Source organism: Nanorana parkeri, unplaced genomic scaffold (assembly GCF_000935625.1).
Source record: "Nanorana parkeri isolate BGI_ZX_2015 unplaced genomic scaffold, ASM93562v1 scaffold590, whole genome shotgun sequence".
In the NCBI taxonomy this organism is placed as follows: Eukaryota; Metazoa; Chordata; class Amphibia; order Anura; family Dicroglossidae; genus Nanorana; species Nanorana parkeri.
In genome coordinates, this window is record NW_017306858.1 from 302098 (window position 1) to 322022 (window position 19925).

The 19925-nt window shown below is 42.7% G+C and overlaps 1 protein-coding gene across 1 annotated transcript in view; it reads left to right on the forward strand.

Annotated features, from left to right (window-relative positions):
• NOC3L (NOC3 like DNA replication regulator) overlaps nt 1-19925 on the forward strand; it is a 55258-nt gene that overhangs the window by 26626 nt on the left and 8707 nt on the right. The window contains exons 14-18 of the mRNA XM_018562673.1: nt 1503-1575; nt 6263-6326; nt 7546-7617; nt 15967-16148; nt 18937-19065. Coding sequence (XP_018418175.1) covers nt 1503-1575; nt 6263-6326; nt 7546-7617; nt 15967-16148; nt 18937-19065 — 520 coding nt within the window. The remainder of the gene's footprint in view (nt 1-1502; nt 1576-6262; nt 6327-7545; nt 7618-15966; nt 16149-18936; nt 19066-19925) is intronic.

The window sequence follows — 19925 nt, forward strand, 5'->3', positions numbered from 1 at the left end:
GCCAGCAAAATTGGGAAGTATCTATTTAACATTTAGGTTTCTTTTCACACGTGGCACTTGCAGATCTACATGTGACCATAGGGCCATCGGTTAAACACACTGGTATTCATTATTGGTCTTTGAAATGTGTTTTTAAATTATTGTGCGGATTGGTTATCTATCGAATATTTTTTTGCAACAAATCTGTCATTAATCATTTTGCCAATGTTTGTTCACAACTTGTTTACTTTTTGTTTTCTCCTCTTAACCTGAATTTGTACTTTTCTGTGAACATTTTCATGCATTTTTAGATGCTGTATTAACGGGCTTTAACCCCTTCATGACTGAGGCCCTTTTTTCATTTTTTGCACCCATGTTATATTCCACATTAGTTTGTAATGTGTCTTCAGAAATTGCTGTTAATTGAATTGCATAGGTGGAAATGGACCCTTAAAGGAGAATTATGAGGCGAGCCTTATAATCTGAGCGACCTGTGACAATGAAACTGTCGCAGGTCAGATCAGTAGATCGGGAAGTGAGCGAACACATACTGTCGCTCGCTCAATTCTCGATCTATCCCTGCAGGGATCTGTGACTGTCACTCACGGCTCCCTGCAGGGATTCTTCCCCCTCCCCGCTCCGATCCTCCAGCGCTGACTGGCAGAACAGACAGAGCCAGCTTTCAATCCCACAGCTGGGTGGATCTCGACAGCAATGTCGGGATCCGTTCCGACTGCGGCGTCTCAGTATAACGCGAGCTGTAGCTCGCAGTATACTGAGCTTTGGGTCACGGGAGGACACTAGTTTGTGTCCTCCCCTGACCCTTAGGAGAACTATGGGGAATAGCCCTGACCCCATAGTTCTCCTTTTAATGATGAACACTCAGATGTTATTGTATATGTCTTATTCGGCAATATATTTTCTGCTTAGTGAACATAAGACCCCCAGCCTTCTTAAATTATGTAGTTCACAAATAATTCTGTGAATTGTACTTAAAAGAGAACAATGGGCCAGCCTTTTTTGGCCATAGTTCTCTTTGGGGTCACAGGAGGACATATACCAATGTCCTCTTGTGACCCAAAACTCGGCATATAGCGGGTGATTGCCCGCTATATGCTGGCAGTGCGGAGCTGCGCTGTGGCCTTTACAGATCCTGACAATATTGTTGGTACCTACCTCGTTGCCTGATTGACAGCTGGCTCTGCCTCTCGAGTCAGATCCAGAGCTGTGCCCGCCCCCTCGGTTCCTCCAGTCAGCGCTGGAGGATTGGAGGGAGTGCTGACTGACAGTCGGTGCTCCCTGCGAGGAGAAGATTGGGAACTCAGCAGTTTGTGATCGCTCTGTTCCCAATCAATATAGCTGACGTGACAGCTTCAGTGTCACACATTGGCTCTAATTATGGGGATTGGTGTATTTCACTCTCCCCATACTTCTCTAAGTTCTCTATAACATGTACTTTACATTGTCAGGTAAGCAGTCCTTTTCTAGATTTATGCTTATCATATTGTAACTTTCTTCTACAGGTTTGCACATCTGATAAATATAGAATTTTTTGATGACCTTCTGGTTGTTCTTCATAAACTCATTGATTCTGGTGTAAGTATTTCATTTCTTTTTCTGGGGATTTCCCTGAGAGTTCCCAAGTCTTTGATTTATCTGCGCAGTAATAGACCGTTCTTACATTTGCTTCCTAGGAATGTTGTGGTGGCTTTTCAGTCTGCGGTCATTTCTAAAACTGGGAAAGAATTTAGATGTCCCCTTGCTTGATACAATTACACACTGGTCCTTCTTGTGCATGGCTTCTGTATAGAACAGTCCAAAAAATTTGAATTCATGTGATTGGTTATCTGCTTTTTCCAGTATTACAACACTGAGAATTATAGCCCCCAACCACTGTACATATGAGGTTCATTGTATTTGGTTGTTTTACCAAGTGCAGTGCATAGCTTCCCATCGAGGCCATGTCCTAGTATGATCACATGCACTGTGGTCAGCAAAACTACCACGCACGGCCAGATGTAGGCGAGTTTACACTGCCTGTTAAGTGGCAGTCTAGAAGTAGCCACCCACTGGTACATTTCTCTTTGACAGCCTGGCGGGGCTGAACAAGAGAAATGTATATTCCCTCATCCATACTAATCAGTGTGGATAGAGGAAACCCTGCTGCCAGCTATTGTGTTTAGCATTCGCTGATCCTACGACTATTGAATACCTGATTAATGCCTGCATCTGATTGGATGTGGACGCTGTTTGACCAATAATTTTCCACCCGGCTCCTTACAAAAAACGTTGATTGAAAAATCCAATTTCTTGAAGTGGGCGGTGCCAAAAGGGCTGCACGCAGCTCGAAGTGTGGCCAATGCATCAGGAGGTGGTGGAAATGCAAGCTGTGGGTGGCCAGCTTTAATCTGCCCTGAAAATACAAGTTGCATCAAGAATGACATTTCTATGCACCGGGAATAGAACACAGTTTCCCTTTTAAGGTGTTTCCTACTTTCTAATAATTGCCAGATATTATTTCCAAATGAGCAGTTACTTATTGGAGTTATTCTTATAAGGAGGCTTTCTGAGGAGTATAAAATCTAGAGCTTTTGAAGGGGGAATACGAATGGGAATTGTAGTGAACGTGTTGCTTTATAAGATAAGTTTATATTGTAACAGAAAAGGATAAAATCATTCAAAACAATCTGATAAAAAAAAAATGATGAGCATAATTTGTAAAGGAAATCTGCATTAGATTTATACATCCACTTTACAGGGATCTTCCTTAGGGATCTTTCCATACAATGCATTTGGATGATTGTTTCATGCAATCTCCTTGGTTATTGTATTAATTAGTTTTGGATAGACTAGTGAATGGTTAGTCAGGGATTTTTTTTGTGTTCCATGAGGAAGATATCTTTTCACTATCCCAGACACATAACAGGAAGCCAGAAGAAATCTCTCACAAGTGATGGGAAATCCCCTCATAGTTGTCACTGGAACAGTACTGGAGGATTTCCCCTCCCATTCTGTCTGATGGCACCTGTAGCATTTTGAATTTCCCATCACCTTTTATCATTGTAAGTGGTCACCAGGACACACGGAGAGACTGACTCCCCTCCAGTGGGCACACAGAGCAGTAGAAGCCTGACAGGTGATGTAACTCTTTCCTGCTCCACCCAAAATAACTGGCTTTTGATGTACTTTAATTATGCTTTTGTTGGTGAGAAGCTATATGAGGTGATCAATGAGCATTTTTTAATGAAAATATGAAAACCTTATACAGTAAACTATCCGGCATCCACAGGGATTGGTAGGTTCCAGATAAATTTCGTTTCTGGTTGCTTGAGAGTTCCTATTAAGAACAAGTCTAACTAATGCCATACCCTATACTATACCAGAACATAAACTCTGTATTGACGTCATATTAATATTGAAATGCAGTAATCAAAAGCAAATTAAGACAAATAGGCACACGTTCGTTTCTAGGATAATACATGCCGCAGATCAGCAGAACAATGAGTACACAAAGGGATTTTTTTTTCTGGTTAGATAAGAGTTCTGGTTAGTTGAATTCCGGATAACAGAGAGTTTACTGTATAGAGTTGTCTGTGAAGGTTCTCATTCATCCAGGTCATGGTATGTCTGTAAAAAATAAATCGAGGCAACTGGACTTGCTATATTTTTTCTTGAAGACGTTTCACTGGTCATCCAACCAGCTTTTTCCATTCAGAATGACTTATGCAAAAATTATCTGGGAATAAATATGGTGAATGTTGCTCCAATCAGCATTATCTGTTAATCATAACCAGCATGAGATCAGAGACCTTGCATAGAGTTATAGAACAGATAACATGTCTGTGATCTCATGCTGTGAGTTTTGGGTGAGATGGGTCTTAGACGCGTTCTTTCCCTCCCCTTGCTTCCCATTGTTGAGTGGAAAAACCCTTCCACATGGACTGCAGACTATACCCCAAACTATTACTTACATGAAATAAAAACACAGACAACTGCATATTGGCTGCGGCACTTTTATTGATATTAAATCGATTTAAACTTTATTGAGCCAAACTTAAATAACCAAAACATTAATTCACCACCATCAATTGCTTAGTCATTACAACTCAAGCAACCAAAACCATGATGTAACTGTGAATTAGCCCCCCTCACTAAGAGGTGACAATCCACATAATGGTGCCGCGACAGGGGAAGGAGGGAGGGAAGCTCGTCGAGGTTACGTTCCAACCAACTGGCACTGATCCCAAGCAGAGTCCTCTTTTATATAGGGATAGATGCTGGCTGGAGAAGGTTCTGGAATGTTCTGGATGAGATTTCCCACCCAAACCTCCACGTGGAATACCTGAGGTAATTTAAAGGGCCAGCGACACTGTAATAAAAACCAAGAGAAAACGGCAAAAAAAAAAAGGCAATGCACAATATCTGGGATCGTCGCAGTCCCATGTGAGGGAGCACTTAAAGTTACTCCCTCTTCCATTCTCCCAATTGTTAACCAGTATCAGATTCACTGCTTGCATGCCAGTCCTGATGGGTATGCAACTGGGGGAAGGTTTCTACTTTTATGATGCAAGTGGAACTGCCCTATAAATCCAGAGTGATAGAAATGATGAAAGTTTTCCCTGTGTATTGTGAGGTAGGGCTAGACAAGAACTAATTGGTTATTTTTACTTCCACTGAACATTGTGCTTTTTAATCACATTATGTCTGTTCCATTTATATAAAAATCACTTTGTAGTTTATTTATACTGAGCTCATTTCTCCCAGAGTCCATATACAACTTTTCTGTTCTAATTGAATTTCCTTAGTATAGTGCTTAATGGCTGAGATATGTTTATTTATTAGTAGGTATATTAATGGGGGAGACCTTTTTACATATTTGATTTCTCATCCTAGCATGAGATGCAGGCTGCTGGATAATGAATCACCCATGGCAATGACCAGAGGCCAGCTATGTCTGCCTTTTATTTTATAGTCTTTGCTAAATGTTATTAGCAGTGAGATGTTCTGCTCATTTATTTTTTATATCTGGTTTATTATCTACTGTCACATAGATTTTGTGTGTTTTAATGAAAGACTAAGGATCACTTTTCTGCAGTAATTATTCATATGTTTTATGTGGGTGGATCATTGCATTGAAAATAACTTAATATAAAAGCTTACATTTCAGCTGTGAAGCATATTGTACTATGTATCAACCATTGTAGACTGCACATAATATACTAGGAGACACAATACTGTCAAAAGAGAGACTTGGCTATATTTATGGATATAGAGGACTGCCCTCTCGAAAAGTTGAGATCCATGAATTGTTTACATGCCTTCTCTGTGAACTAAGCTGACCATTTTAGTCTTTCTGTGAAACTTTTAGGTGCTTGTGGTAGCAAAGATTTTGCTTAAAGACCAGTTTAAAAAAAGACAAGTTTAAAAAAAAAAAATACTTTTTGGGAAGGTTTAGAACCTTTGTTGGGTTTATTTGCTGTTTTATACCCTTGGGAGGATTTGCCTTCACTACCGATGACAAAAAGAAGAATCGGAAGCAAGGGATGATTTCCCTGACAGTGGAACAGATTGCAATAAAAACCCAACAGAGACTGATACCTCCTCTTTTCTACTTAAATATATTGTTATTGCTGTTTGTGTCTCCATTGGAGTGGAGTTTACTTTGACAAAGTAAGGAAATACCCTCCCCATCGTGGTCACAGACAGCAGTTAAAGCCCTGGCCGCTCTACACAAAATGTTTAAATGCCTAAAGTTATACTTTAACCCCTTCATGACTGAGGCCTTTTTTTCATTTTTTCTACCCATGTTATATTCCACATTTTAGGCCTAAAAAATTACTTAAAACCCCCCAACATTATATATTTTCTGAAAAGCCTGACCTGCACCCCATCTTATAGCTCATATCCTACCAGGCAGTACATAACTTTTCACTTGTATTACAGCCCAAGCAGTATATTGTATCCTGCCTGTAAATCTGTCATCAGCACCTGTTATCAAGCTTTTAGGTTTCTTACTCCAAGCTAAGCTATGTATTGCAAGATTTAATTTAGGATATAAGTGGGTCAGGTCACCAGGGATTTTTTGATGGGTCAGGGTGGACTTTGGCAAATGCTTTAAACTTGTCGGCAACAAGAGAACATTCACCGTGAAAGTGAAGTTCAGCTTGATGGAGTTTTACAAGCCTGCCAGCAGTAAAATTCAGCACAGTTCACATCTTAAATCCCTGTAGGGAAGAGATCACATTTACAACTTGTAATGATAAATATTCTGCTTTCATTTCAGGATCTCAGCTACAGGGAGAGCCTACACTGTGTTCAGACGGCTTTCAATGTCCTTTCTGGTCAAGGTACGAGCAATCCAGTTCTATAGTCCACATAGGATTCATCCAACATTAAAGTGTATACTCTTTTTAGATGTAATAAAGTGGCTTCAACTAGGTATATACTTTGGGTAAGAGAGGCCATTCATAGTCTTTGGGTTCAATTTATGGGACATGCACAGAAACAGCTGGTGCACATTTAAAGTGACCCTTCTTTTAGCTGCCTCGAGCAATGTGAAATACACTCTTGTGATTGTGACAGTGCTGATGGCTTATGATTGGCACAGCGCTATCACATGGGGTCAGGGAAGGAATATATAGCGTATATAGCTAGATTCCAGTAAAACTTCTAAATACACATATGACATGCATATGAGCTGCTTTACCTGCTAAAGAATTTGTTTTTTCTGTCCATCCAGTCCCACTTTTTACATAGCTATGCAACACAGTCCTACCTAGCAGAGGCAGTGACTTCAGCTTTCTCTACTGCAGTTTTACTTTCACTTACGGGTCCTTTCTGTGATTGGTCAGCGAAAGGACGAGCAGCAGACTAGTGAGCTCTTCTTTGTTGCTCTTCTCTCTCCTTCTATCCACCTGCTCCTTGCACTGCAACACATCTGAATCGTTACTTGTGCTGTTTCTTCCTCTCCGAGTTCTGCTGTACATGAGACTGCAAGAGAATACTTAGTCAAATTCAGTCCAGGTCACATGATCAGCTCACCATGTACTTATGAAATAAGGCCACCTGGAGGAGATGCACAGCAACACTGCTTCCCAGTGCAACACAGCAGCGAGCACAAGAAGTCAGCATGCTTGAAAGTTCCGCGATTTATTAGATTTATTACATACACGGACACATTTCAGCCAATCCTGGCCTTAAGTGTAACCAAGTCTAGATGCATCCCCTATCCTTGTATAGGGGATGCAAACCAAGGACGATGGTAACAGCTGAACCAGACTACCACCAGGATCCAGAAATCACACATATGTGAGCTACTGCTTGCCAGACACAATACACTGACAGTATTGAGCAAGGATAGATGACAACACAAAAATAGGGGAAGAAAGCAGAAAAATGGGAACATTAAATGTGGAGGTCAATGTCCCACCTGTATTTTGTTTTTTGTTTTGCTTTTAGTTGTCACTAAATCTATGGCAATTAGCTTGTTATGTTCTTTTCTTCCCCCATATATTGAGTGGACCTCAGGTATGACAATGTTTTAATATTTGTTTCTTCTATTGAAAGGTGATGTACTCAACATTGACCCTCTGAAATTTTACAGTCACCTGTACAAGACACTCTATGGGCTCCATGCAGGTAACCAAAATGTTTTTCATTCTATCAAAAAAAATTCCTAAGTGTTTGCTAACTAAAAAAGTGTGAAGTATTAATTCTGATCCCTACTCTTCATAAACTATCAGCAACAGCAAGTTGCTTGTCCTTCCGTTACATGGTGTATTTTCACTTTTGCAATCACATTCGAGAAATTTGACTGCTTGTGTTCCCATTCGCAGAGCATACCTAATGAAATTTAATAAAATATATTTCTTACCTTTCTAGCTGTTTGTTTGAAGCAAGACAAATGAGTCTACAGGCAGCTACTAATGGTTAGAATGTGCAGATAATGGACAGACTGCGACACAATGCTTTAACAAGCCTTGAGATCATTAACCCTTTGTTAGGACAGATGCTCCTGATCTTCTAGCTTACAACTGAAAATGAAGTCTGCCAGCACAGTACATACAGGGCTAATAATGGTGAGAACTAAGCAGGATTTTTCAGTCCTGGAGTTTCCAGAAAAAGAGAATCTACAAAAGATGAGCTGCAATTTTTTGAATATTTATTTTTAAAGTTATACTATGCAAATAAGAACATATAAAGTAGGTGTTATCCCAATTTGACTGCAATAGTGGAAATACACTTTAAATCTCCTTGGTGGACACTGGACAAGATGACACAGTGACCCTCCACCATTATATAAACCAAAAGGTTCTATAAATATATTTTAGCGCAGTGGCAGTTGTTCAGTGCTTTATTCTGATGTGCAATGTAGGGATTTGTGTATTCATTTATTAAGAGCATTTCCTATAATATTCAGGCTTAAGTCTGTGTAAAGCCTTAAGGTGCCCATACACTGTACGATTATCGTACGAGAATTCGCTGAAGAACTCTTCAAGCAGAACTGCCTAGTACAGGAACGTTCACACCAGTAACAAGCATCAGCTGAAGTGGCTAGTCTCCCTGAGCCTACTGAACCAAATATCCATTTGCTTGATTGTTTTTGGAGACCATAGTTCCTTTGCAATTTCTTAAATCGCTGCAGATTTTTCAACTTAGGCCCCAATCACCAGTCTCTGAGCAACAGCAGATCCGCATCATCTCCCTTTTGCTGGGCGAACACTAAGCTCCGGCATTCAGCTTGTCTCCTTCTGATCCAAGCTAGTCCAATGTTGATACCTTCCATATATTGGGTGCACACACCGCTGAGGCTAACTTACAGGATTTCAGGCAAGGACTGCTCAACAATACTACTCAAATTTTCATAGGTGGTCATCTGACTTGGTTTGGAATGACCCTGCTTTGTGCAGCTAGTTTGGATTGGGTCTCTCAGACACCATGAAGGACTCTCTTGTACAGTAACCTGCTCCTCAGTCACTGGAAGAAGCTACTGTAGGAATTTATCAAAACTGGAGTAAACAGAATCTAGAGCAGTTGCTCGTGGCAACCAACCAGCTTCTCTCTTCAGTTTGTACATTTAAGCTTTGAAAATTAAAGATAGACGTTGATTGCTAGCCATGGGCAACTGCTCCAGATACTGTCTGCTTAAGTATGGATCAATTCCCTTCAATGTCTTTAGCTATTAGAGTGGATTGATGTTTACATGAAAGATGAATGGAACGTTGTGCCTTCTTTCCTACTTCCACCACTTCGTTGGTATCTTCCACTCTGCCTTCTCTGGAATTTGAAGTACCAATGCATATAGGACTTCTGCACCCCTCCCAGTAGGAAAAAATACACAGGTGTACCCAGGGCTTGTGCCTTTATTGTGGAGCTAAGAGCCATAGAGTCTCTAATTGCCCAAAAAGCCAGAAAACACCAGGGTATAGCGTGGTACAGGACTGACCCTCTAGTCCAACAATTTTTTGTAATAACTATTTTTAGCGGTTCAAATCTCTTTCCAGTCTAGGTTTCAGACTTCATGGCACACTGCTTCACTGGAAATTTTATTGACCAGTGTTTGGCAGAACATCGCTTGATTCCTCTTCAACACCCTTTCTTGCTCTTTGCCATTAAGGATCGACCAGTTTTTCCCAGTCGTGTCAGTCATGTAACCACTGAACTAAGTCTTACTTGTAGGGACTCTACAAAAGTAAGGGTTATTTTGTCACAATCTTACCTCATCATCATCCTTTGGTTTCCTTGTTTGCAGTATCATACCCCAGATTGACTGGTCTTCTGCTAAAATTGTCACCTGATCTGATTGTTTCCTCGCAGGGTGTATGACTGCCCTATTGACCCCCTGCCCAGTACTAACACCCTAAAGGGAAAGGCTATCCCATTATCGGTTCTGGAATATTTGGGCAAAAGTCCATGACCAGCTCGCTACTGCTATGCAAAAAAAAAAACACATGCCGATTTGCCCTCAGACTCTCCCTCTCAACTTCAGAGTTGGCGAGTATGCCTTGCTTTCCACCAAGAACATTGTTTTCTTGGAATTATCCAAAGAATTAACCTGGTCTCTGTTCGTCTGTTCCCAGTACTTCCCAATTCGTGGAAACCCAGTCTTTTTCATATTTTCGCTGAAGCGTTTCATCCGCATACTATCCATTCCTCTCATCTTCCAGTGTTAGTTTATGGAAGAATTCAAAGTGGGGAAGGTCCTTGACTCCAGTAGAATTCTTTACCTATCTTGGTTCACTGAAAAGAGTATAGACCCTAAAGGCATTCCTCGGTACCAGCTGTCCTTGTATATACTGATACTGTAGACAAAGCCTTTCATCATTTTTATCCGACCAGACCTGCTCTTAAGGGTCCTAAGGCCCCCTCCCTCAAGAGGAAGGGAGCAATTGAAATGTAAGAACTTTTTGTGAGCCAGCTTCCTGGAGTTCTGCTCCTGCGTCTCTCGCCAATTAGTCCCCTACTCATAGATTCTCTGATGAATCAGACGGCTTTGCCACTCAGTGTCCTGTTACTGGGCAACGCAGCCGCACCTCTGGCTCCTCCTCCTCCTAGTTCCCCATTGGCCTGCAGCTTGTTGCCAGGCAATTCCTGCAGCTCAGTCCTTCCAACTTGCCTCCCAATAGCCTGTGTGTTTGGTTGGCACCTGTTATAAACCTGATCCCTGCCTGTGTACTGGCCACATATTTCCTGCCTCCTGGACCAACCAATGTTTGTTTTACTGACCACATTTCTTGCTTGCTACGTGGACTGACCTCACCTCTGTCTGCTGTCTGTTCTGACCTCTTGATCATGCTTGAGCTGAGGCAAGGGTCCTGCCATCCTCTGCATCCTCAAACAGCACAGGTACTCTAGTTCTACCTTTGCTCTGCTTCTTGTGCTACCTGGCCAGAGCGTATAAGTTCTGCGGGTGACCAAGTACTGGTAGGCCTCCTTTCCTTAATGGAACAGAAGCTACTATAGGTGAATCTACACTTGCCAACTGACTGACCACTTGTACAGGGGGGAACATTAGAGGTAGAGTATGACATGTATAGGCCTCTATTGGTTTATATACCTGAAGTATCTTTCAGTTGTCCCTTGCGCCTACTGACTCTTATTCATTCCTGTGATGGGCTGCCTCAATGGGAAGGTGTGGGCAAATTGTGACACCGCCAGGAATTGCTGAAGCTTTGTCTTATCAGTACAGCTTGTCCTTCGGGCAGAGCAAGTGAACCTAAGAGCTTTTGCAGGTACCGTATGTGCAATGCCTTTCATCAGTAATCTGTTAATCTGAGAACCCTACTTGTGATGCACAAAAGGAAATTATCAAACACATTCACTGTAGTATCCTTTTCTCTCACATACACATTTGGTGTAAAGAATGCAAGTACTAAAGTTACAGCCACCAGTCAGATTTACACCTTCAGTGGAACCTTGAATGTGATTTGCTGTGAAACTTCCTTTCTTCTTTTTAGATCACCAAGGGCTACAGGAAACACTCTCCCAGTAACCCTGTGGGGTATTTTGATGTCTTGTACTTTTACACTTTGCTGAGACATTACTATGAAAAGCGTGTAGTCTGAACTACGGTTTGGTAGAATCACCTCTGCATAGTACTGGTGGAATGTGCAGAGAGTTGTTTTGGTGAATTGCAGTTCAGCTTGAGGCCAGGTTCACACCATTTACCGCACCAGATCTGGACTGCAGTGCATTATGTTTTGCCCCGTTCCGGAGCAGGTTTTTTTTTAGCTTAAAATGGGCTTTCAGGTGCAGTACAGTGTGTTCCAGTGCGTCTGTATGCGTTCCAGTGCATTCTAGACCAGAGAAAATTGCACTAGCAGTATTTTTTTTGTCTGGTCCAGGACGGACTGCACTGGTGCGAACAGAGTGCAGAAGGTACCATAGGGATACATTGGGATGCTTTTTTGGTCAGGGAACAAACTGTTCTGGTCTGGACAGGGGCTGACTGGCAAGTTTTAGCCCAGGGGGCAAGTACAACCCAGAGGCCCAAGTTGCAGCAACTTGGCCCCCCTCCCACTCTGCCTCTTCCCCCGCCTTCTCCCCGCCCCTGTCTGCCACTTTTGCCATCCATGTAACGGTAGTATGTATGGTCTGGAGATGTGAGGACTCCTAGTAAGTCCATGAAAGGGGTGACTGGCTAGGGGATGGTGCTCTCCTCCCACTGGGCTCCCTACATAGTTCTGGCCTTACTCCGCTCCATGTCCGGGACTTAGGCACTCTCGCCCACTGTAGACCGCCGCTGGCTGTCCATGCTTCTGGGCTGGGAGCTGTGGGAGGGGCCGGACAGTGTCAAAGTCGGTGTTCTAAATTGTTTCTCGATCCTATACATTTTCTCGACTGTCACTTCCAGTGGGGCCGCGTCATCCGAATCAGCTGTTCTCATGACCCCCTTTCTTCATGCACACCTGGGAGAGACGCGGTAGAGAAATTTATCGGTTGAGGAAAATTATAGAACACTGATAGTGGAGGGATGCCTTGTCAGTGCTGGGCGCGTGCATGACTGTTGCGACCCTGATAGTTCTGCCACTAACTCCAAGCTGTCGAGGGACTACAAATCTCAGCACATTATACAGTAATCCAGAATAATACCACCAGCTATCATGTACTATTGCTGGAGGTATTCTGCATTGCGCTGTATAATATATTATTGCTGGGATTTGTAGGCCTCTGTATAATATACAGCACCATGTACCATCAGCTATAGAGGACTATAAATCTCAGAAATACATTGTACAGCAATGCAGAATAATACCACCAGCTATCATGTACTATTGCTGGAGGTATTCTGCATTGCGCTGTATAATATATTATTGCTGGGATTTGTAGGCCTCTGTATAATATACAGCACCATGTACCATCAGCTATAGAGGACTATAAATCTCAGAAATACATTGTACAGCAATGCAGAATAATACCACCAGCTATCATGTACTATTGCTGGAGGTATTCTGCATTGCGCTGTATAATATATTATTGCTGGGATTTGTAGGCCTCTGTATAATATACAGCACCATGTACCATCAGCTATAGAGGACTATAAATCTCAGAAATACATTGTACAGCAATGCAGAATAATACCACCAGCTATCATGTACTATTGCTGGAGGTATTCTGCATTGCGCTGTATAATATATTATTGCTGGGATTTGTAGGCCTCTGTATAATATACAGCACCATGTACCATCAGCTATAGAGGACTATAAATCTCAGAAATACATTGTACAGCAATGCAGAATAATACCACCAGCTATCATGTACTATTGCTGGAGGTATTCTGCATTGCGCTGTATAATATATTATTGCTGGGATTTGTAGTCCCCTATACAGCGCAATGCAGAATGCCACCAGCTATAGAGTAGTACAACAAATCCCAACAATAGTACATTATACATACATAATGTATTGCTGGGATTTGTAGTCCTATGTATAATATACAGCACCATGTACCATCAGCTATAGAGAAATACAAATCCCAGCAATACATTATAGAGCACCATGTGGGGGGGTGCAAGCTCAGGTAGAGCAGTCTTCCAGCAACTTGCTTGCTTCTGAGATCGGGCCTGTCTGTCGGAGGCTGTCATCCCCCCACACCTGCTCCTCCTTACTTCTCCCCGCGTCCCTGTGCCGATCATGGATGTAGGCGGGCGGTGAGTTTGAGGTGGGGAGGAGGTGTGGAGCGTGGATGCAGGCGGGTGGGTCTAGCAGCGGCAAGGGGGAGGGGGGGCGGAACGGATTGAGGAGACCATCCACAGACACGTTATGTCTCCGGGAACATAAAATCATTTTTTTTTTTAATACTCACCTGATCCCTGGATCCACCAACAATTGCAGCCTCCCGTCCCCCACGCTGTCAGAAGCTAGCGCACGCTGTGTGCAGCTTCTGAGAGGATACGCTATTAGCGTAGCGAGGAAGCTGGCTGCGCATTTTGCAAAGCGCCCACTACGCCAATAGTGTATCTTCTCAGAATCTGCACGCAGCGCGCGCAAGCTTCTGACAGCGTGGGAGACGGGAGGCTGCACTTGGCGCTGGATCAGGTGAGTATTAAAAAAAAAAAATGTTTTATGTTCCCGGAGACATTTAAAAATGTTCCCGGGGACATTTAAACATGTCCCCGGATTTTATTTTTTTAAGCAATGATTATTATTGCACGACACATAACTAAAACTGCAGGTGTGCAGTACTGAGGCTGCGTCTGGGTAGCTGGGAGCCGAGAAATAATGTGGGTAGAAACGTACTAGAATGAGGTGTGGAAACTGAATGTCGCATGTAATTTATGGATCTCTTTAAGTGGGAATTTTTATGTGCATGTTATGGCTATACTGTTTTAGTGCACGGATGCTTATATATTTATGTGCTTGTCAGAGTTAATTAAAAACAGCAGCAGCAGCATACATAGATATTGCCATCTTTTTTTTCCCCTCCGTTATGGCAGTTTGGCATTGGATATAGGACCTAGATCAGTACACACGCACATACGTACAAGGAAGCTTTGCAAAGCACCGTTTCACGCTTGTGTACTGCGGTGCACATATACGCACATGTTCTTGGCACTATCTCTCTGGGATTTCCCATTTTGCTCAGCTTAAGATCCCTTGGACGCCAGAGGAATATAGCAGAGCCGTTTCTCATGACCTTTCACTTGAGAGAGATCCCATAAGTCTTGCTGTATCCTCTTCGCTTTGCTTGTAGTTCACACTAGTAATGCTGTGAACTGGTCCTGAGCTGCGGACTGCTCTATACACCACACTAGAGTGCATTGATGAGACATTGTATAGGAGCTGGCATGTGTTTTTCCATGTATCCGTGCTGTGGTCTGGACAGTGCAAGTCCTAAGAAAAGTATCAATCATACACTGCTTGTCTTGTTCCCCTGGAACGAAATGTATTCCATGTTTCCATTCATGCGAGCCAGACACAGAATACATAACATTAGGAAACTTGAGTGAAAGAATAGCACCCAAAGTTTACTGCTTAACGAAGTGAAAATGTTACCTTTAGCAAATAGAATGTACGTTACTTATACATTTCCGTGCTGAAATGATGTTCATTTGTATCCTCTACTCTTGTACTGTTATTATCCGCGCACCCAAATGTTTCCGTAAACCTTGTGTAAGGAGTGTAGCATATAGCAGGCTGCTTTACAGGGTATGCTCCCATTTGAGCCTCCCATGTTGGCTGATTTTCAATCCACATTGCTTTTCTGGTGTAGTACGATTATTGAAATTTTGGTAACTTTATTAATCATATACAGTTCGTAGTGTGCGTGTAGAAATGTGTGCCATTACCTGGCACATCCAGCACAGAGATCTGCTAAGTAACACCACAGATTACACCATTAATTTCTCTGGAGACCACACACACCATGGCTTAAAGTGACAAGAGAGAGTTTTCCAAACTGATCACTTCCAGCCAGGGAGGAGCAGTTCTAAATCTACGTTGTCCGGAATTGTGCTGTAGTCTCTGCTGCCATTTCAATAAATCACTGACAAGGACGCGGCACTGCTCCCTATAAATGGTTTGATATTACTTAGACATTTTGGAATCTTGGGGGGAACCTAAAAACCAAACAAAAACATTATAACTACCTTAGAACAGGACAACTTTTATAACTTTATTCATAAGCCTGGGGCTGCTGACAGAGTGCTGTCATTCCTGCAGGGATTTTCTGTAGCACTGTGTATATACTTATATGGGCCGTTAGCATTTGCCAGGCTGATGCTGAGTTTCATTTATACAGGGCAGGCTCTGAATATTCATGTATATTAACCATTAGTTAGGCAAGTTGACTAATCATCATATGAGAAGCAGTGCCTTTTTACTGGTACCCCAACAATAGAAAATCGGTGCTTGGTTATGTAATGTTAAGCAGCTCAAGGTACTTGTCATGTTCAGTACTGATCCTGTATTTCTATAGATATTACACAATTATTGGATATGTTAATTGTTTACTACTTTGTGTGCACTGATGGAGTCTCTGATTTGCAGGTTGTACAAATGACGATACACTCATTGCACTCCAGTGTCTGGAACTGATGCTGACAAAACGTAGAAAACAAGTTTCCCATCAGAGAGCCCTGGCCTTTGTAAAAAGACTTTCTACTCTGGCGCTGCACGTACTGCCCAATTCATCCATTGGCATCCTGTCCACCAACAGAGGGCTCCTGCAAGTAAGTAAACAAGCAAACAGTTATCAATCTCTTATCTTTATCCTCATTCATTTGGCTAAGCCAGGCAGTTTAAAATGACTAAAGAAATGTAAAAAGGTCACAGAAACGAAGACGGTAAATGTGGGTTGGTAAGGATCACTATTTAGCGAGTCGGAATGACTCTGAATTACCTGCCAGCATAGGCCCCAGGAAAGATGATCTCATCTTCCACCAAGCAGGAAACCGTTTCATAGAAGGTAGGTGCAACACGTTGTGGGTGTGGCCAAGTATATGGAGTTGGTTTTAGGGCCATAATTATAGTCTGACTTTTTATTCTCTAAAAGCTACAGGCGCTCACTGACATGGCAGCCAGAGGTGACATAATTAGTCACCCAGTAGCACTACATACTTCACAACCCCCCCTCCACCAGCCCCAACAGGAGTTACATTCCTCTCTGTTATGGACAGCTATTTTGGGGCTTTTGGCAGTCTAGTAAGTCACCTAAAAAAGGCATTGGGTGACAAATTCCTAGTAATAAATAGTTGATGGGCCTGCACACCCCTCAGAGGATGGGCCCCAGGGTTTGTGGTGTTGCCCTTATCAGATCTGCCTTCATATATGCTTGCTTATTCTTGGCAATTTGCTAAGTGCTGACATATAAAAAGAAACCTATGAAGGCTGAATCTTCCATCAATGTCTTGTCCTTAAAGGTGCCTTCTCTGGTACTGTCATCCTAATACTGTTTCCAGTACACACTTGTGTGTAACTGATCAGAACAACTAGTTGTTTCTTTCTCGTCCATTGAAGTACACAGGAGTTATTCACTGTCGGGTTATACTGCTGTTTACAGGAGGATTGGATGCTGATCAACAAACTGTAGGTCATCCCAGAATGACCCCTCCTGCTTGCCACAATTTTTTGCTAGTTTCCTAGGAGGATGCAGGTCTTTTCTTTTTGTAAAAGACTAACCTGTTTTTGTTAGCACATTTTTTTTTTACATCGCTTTACTTCAAGGCTCTTCTCTACATCGCTGCTAAAGCTCAGTGCAGTCTGGGTTTTGGAGTGCTATGTGCAGACCCTATTTGACGTGACGATGTGGGACTAACGTGCATGTGACCTTCGGGCACTGGGTTCCGTTTGTTTGAGATATCATTTCAAGGTCACAGGAGTTCTAGCAGGATTTTTCTGTATGCAGTCACCACATGTAAGGACTGGTGAGCTGCAATATATGACATGTCTGTTCTTGGGTTTAGATACATTAATAAATTCTGTGCTGTCACCTTCTCCTTGCAGCCTGCTGATTAGGCCGAAGTGGCAACACATTGATAAACTCTGCTTTCTCTTCGTGTTAGTATGTTCGCGGTCAGCACACGTGTGTGTCTGCAGCAGGCTGATCAGCAGCTCCTAGTGTACCCGTCTATTTCACATTCTGGGTGCTGCAGTGCCGGGGATGACGGGGTCTGATATCAAGACAGATTGAGGTGCATAAGCTAGTTAGGGGTAAAATCCATTGAATTATTTTGTAAAGGAATGCAGAACTGCAGGAAGTGGAGTTTTTTCTGCCTGGGAGTTCAGCGTTTATTAAGCAGCTAACTTGCATTACCATAGAGAATAGAGGGGGTCGTCCTTTTTAAGGCATGTTGACTTCTTGTCTCCTTGTTCAGCTTCATAGAGGTTCTACAAGTGTGTGTTGTGCCCAGCATGACATTTCCAGCTGTGTATACAGTCCTCACAGGACAAAAACATGGTTGAGATATTTCCTCTTGGTGACAATAGATACTTCAGACATGTACAAGGAAACCAGATATGTTCATTGAAAGAAACGGTTACATTTGTCAGTAGTTGAGCTTTGTTGCTCATTTTCCAAAGCCTTTTATATGGACCATGTATGTTGGTTACGGTTCATCCTCCCGCGTTTTAAATCTTTTGCATATATCTACCAAGCAGTAGATATATGCAAAAGCATTAACAAATAAAGTTACCAAAAAGGCAAAAATGTTCCTGTGTCTCCTCCACTCGCTCCCATTTGAAGATCTGAAGCTTCTCGAGCAGCCGTGCAGCATGATGGGACGGGTTCATGCGCAGCAGAGATTTTTGGCGGGAAGAAAAGCAGAGACACAGTGGAGCTGAATGCACGCACCTGGGAGCGTGCATGTCGAACTCCGTGGGACAGGAAGAGATAGGAGTCTGTGATGGATCAGAGACCGGCACCAGCGCTGGAGGGATTGCATAATACAACTGGAAGGAAGATGATCGTTCAAGAGGCATCATTTAAGGTAAGTCCTTAAAGCCGCATGGGGGGGGGGGGGGGGCGTTTGAGCAAAAACAATTGCATGTGATCATTGATCAAACTTTCAAGTATCTTGCGCCAATCCATCGGTATCAAGCCAGTCATTAGAGTGTCTAAAAATGAGATACAATGGCTTTGAAATTACACAGCTCAATTCTTTGAGGACACGTGGGTGTAAGCCATCTGGACCAGGTGCTTTGTTCACCTTAATTTTGTCTTACTGTTTCTGGACCATATCAATAGTCTGCCATTGTGGTTCATTAGAGGCTATGGCACTGCTATCCCCATTATGGACTTGAGTTACATCCTGTTACTTGCTGTGCACAGAGCTGAAGAAAGTTTTTAATAGATTTGCCTTCTCTTTGTCCCCAGTTACCATCTCTGAGGTATTTTTTAAGGGGCTGACATGCTCAGACCTGATTTTGTTTTTTTTCCACAATATAGTTTAAGAATTCGCTGTGTATTTCCAGAAGCCTGCAGATTATATGTGTAAGGAGTGATTATATTTATCATTTCAGACATTCCCAAAGACAGACATTCTGTTAGACAATGAATCCCAGGGAAGTGGACTTTATCTACCAGAGCTTGATGAGCCAGAATACTGCAATGCACAGAGTTCGGCACTGTGGGAGCTGCACTGCTTACAGGTAATTCAGTCAATTCCAATCTAGCCGAAAGCTTTTGTATGTGAAACATTAATGTATTATTGAGCAATCTGTATCGCCACCCTTACTGTGGGCTTTTATGGAAACCTTTACCGAAATAACTGAGAAACATGGAGGCTGCCATTGCTGGCCTCTTCTTCTGAACATGCTGGTTGCTTGCTTGCTGGGCCTTTTGTGTCGGCAATGAAGAGTTTCTGTCCTGGAACAGTTATGCAGATCAGCATTTCCGACTGTAGTGTTCCTGATCTGCATCTTTGGGTCAGCATGACAAGGAAGAACTAACTAACATATTCAGAAGGGGTAAATGGCACATGGCAGCTGCTAGTAAACATTCCCCAGAAATTAAATAAGTAAAGTGCAGGGGAATGAGCGAGTTCCCATGACTCACCTTCCCGTCACTGCGGGTCACATCCCTTATGGCTCACCTGCCAGCAGCTTACTAAGCCTTGCACAGACTTCCCAACTTCTGGCACACATGGACCTCTGACACTGAGCCGCACTCTGCTGCCACCTGTCTCTGGCTCCCTGCTGTATCATTTATAATAGTAGATCATCACTCAGTGTTGGCGGGCTGGTATATCCCCTGACATTGGATGTTTACTAGAAGCCGACATATCTTTCACACAGCCCCGCCAACACTGACTGATCCTCTGCTATTGTAAAGGAGACAGCAGGGAAATTGAGATTTCGGCGGCATTTACTATTTAAAGTCTTTTTGTTGTGATCTGTGTTAACCCCTCCCCCTGATGAGTGCTGATTGACAGAGCTTGTGTGCCCGATGCCAGCGCTGTCAATCAACACTAATCATTTATTTGTCTCCTTCTGAGCTGAGTGGTCGGACA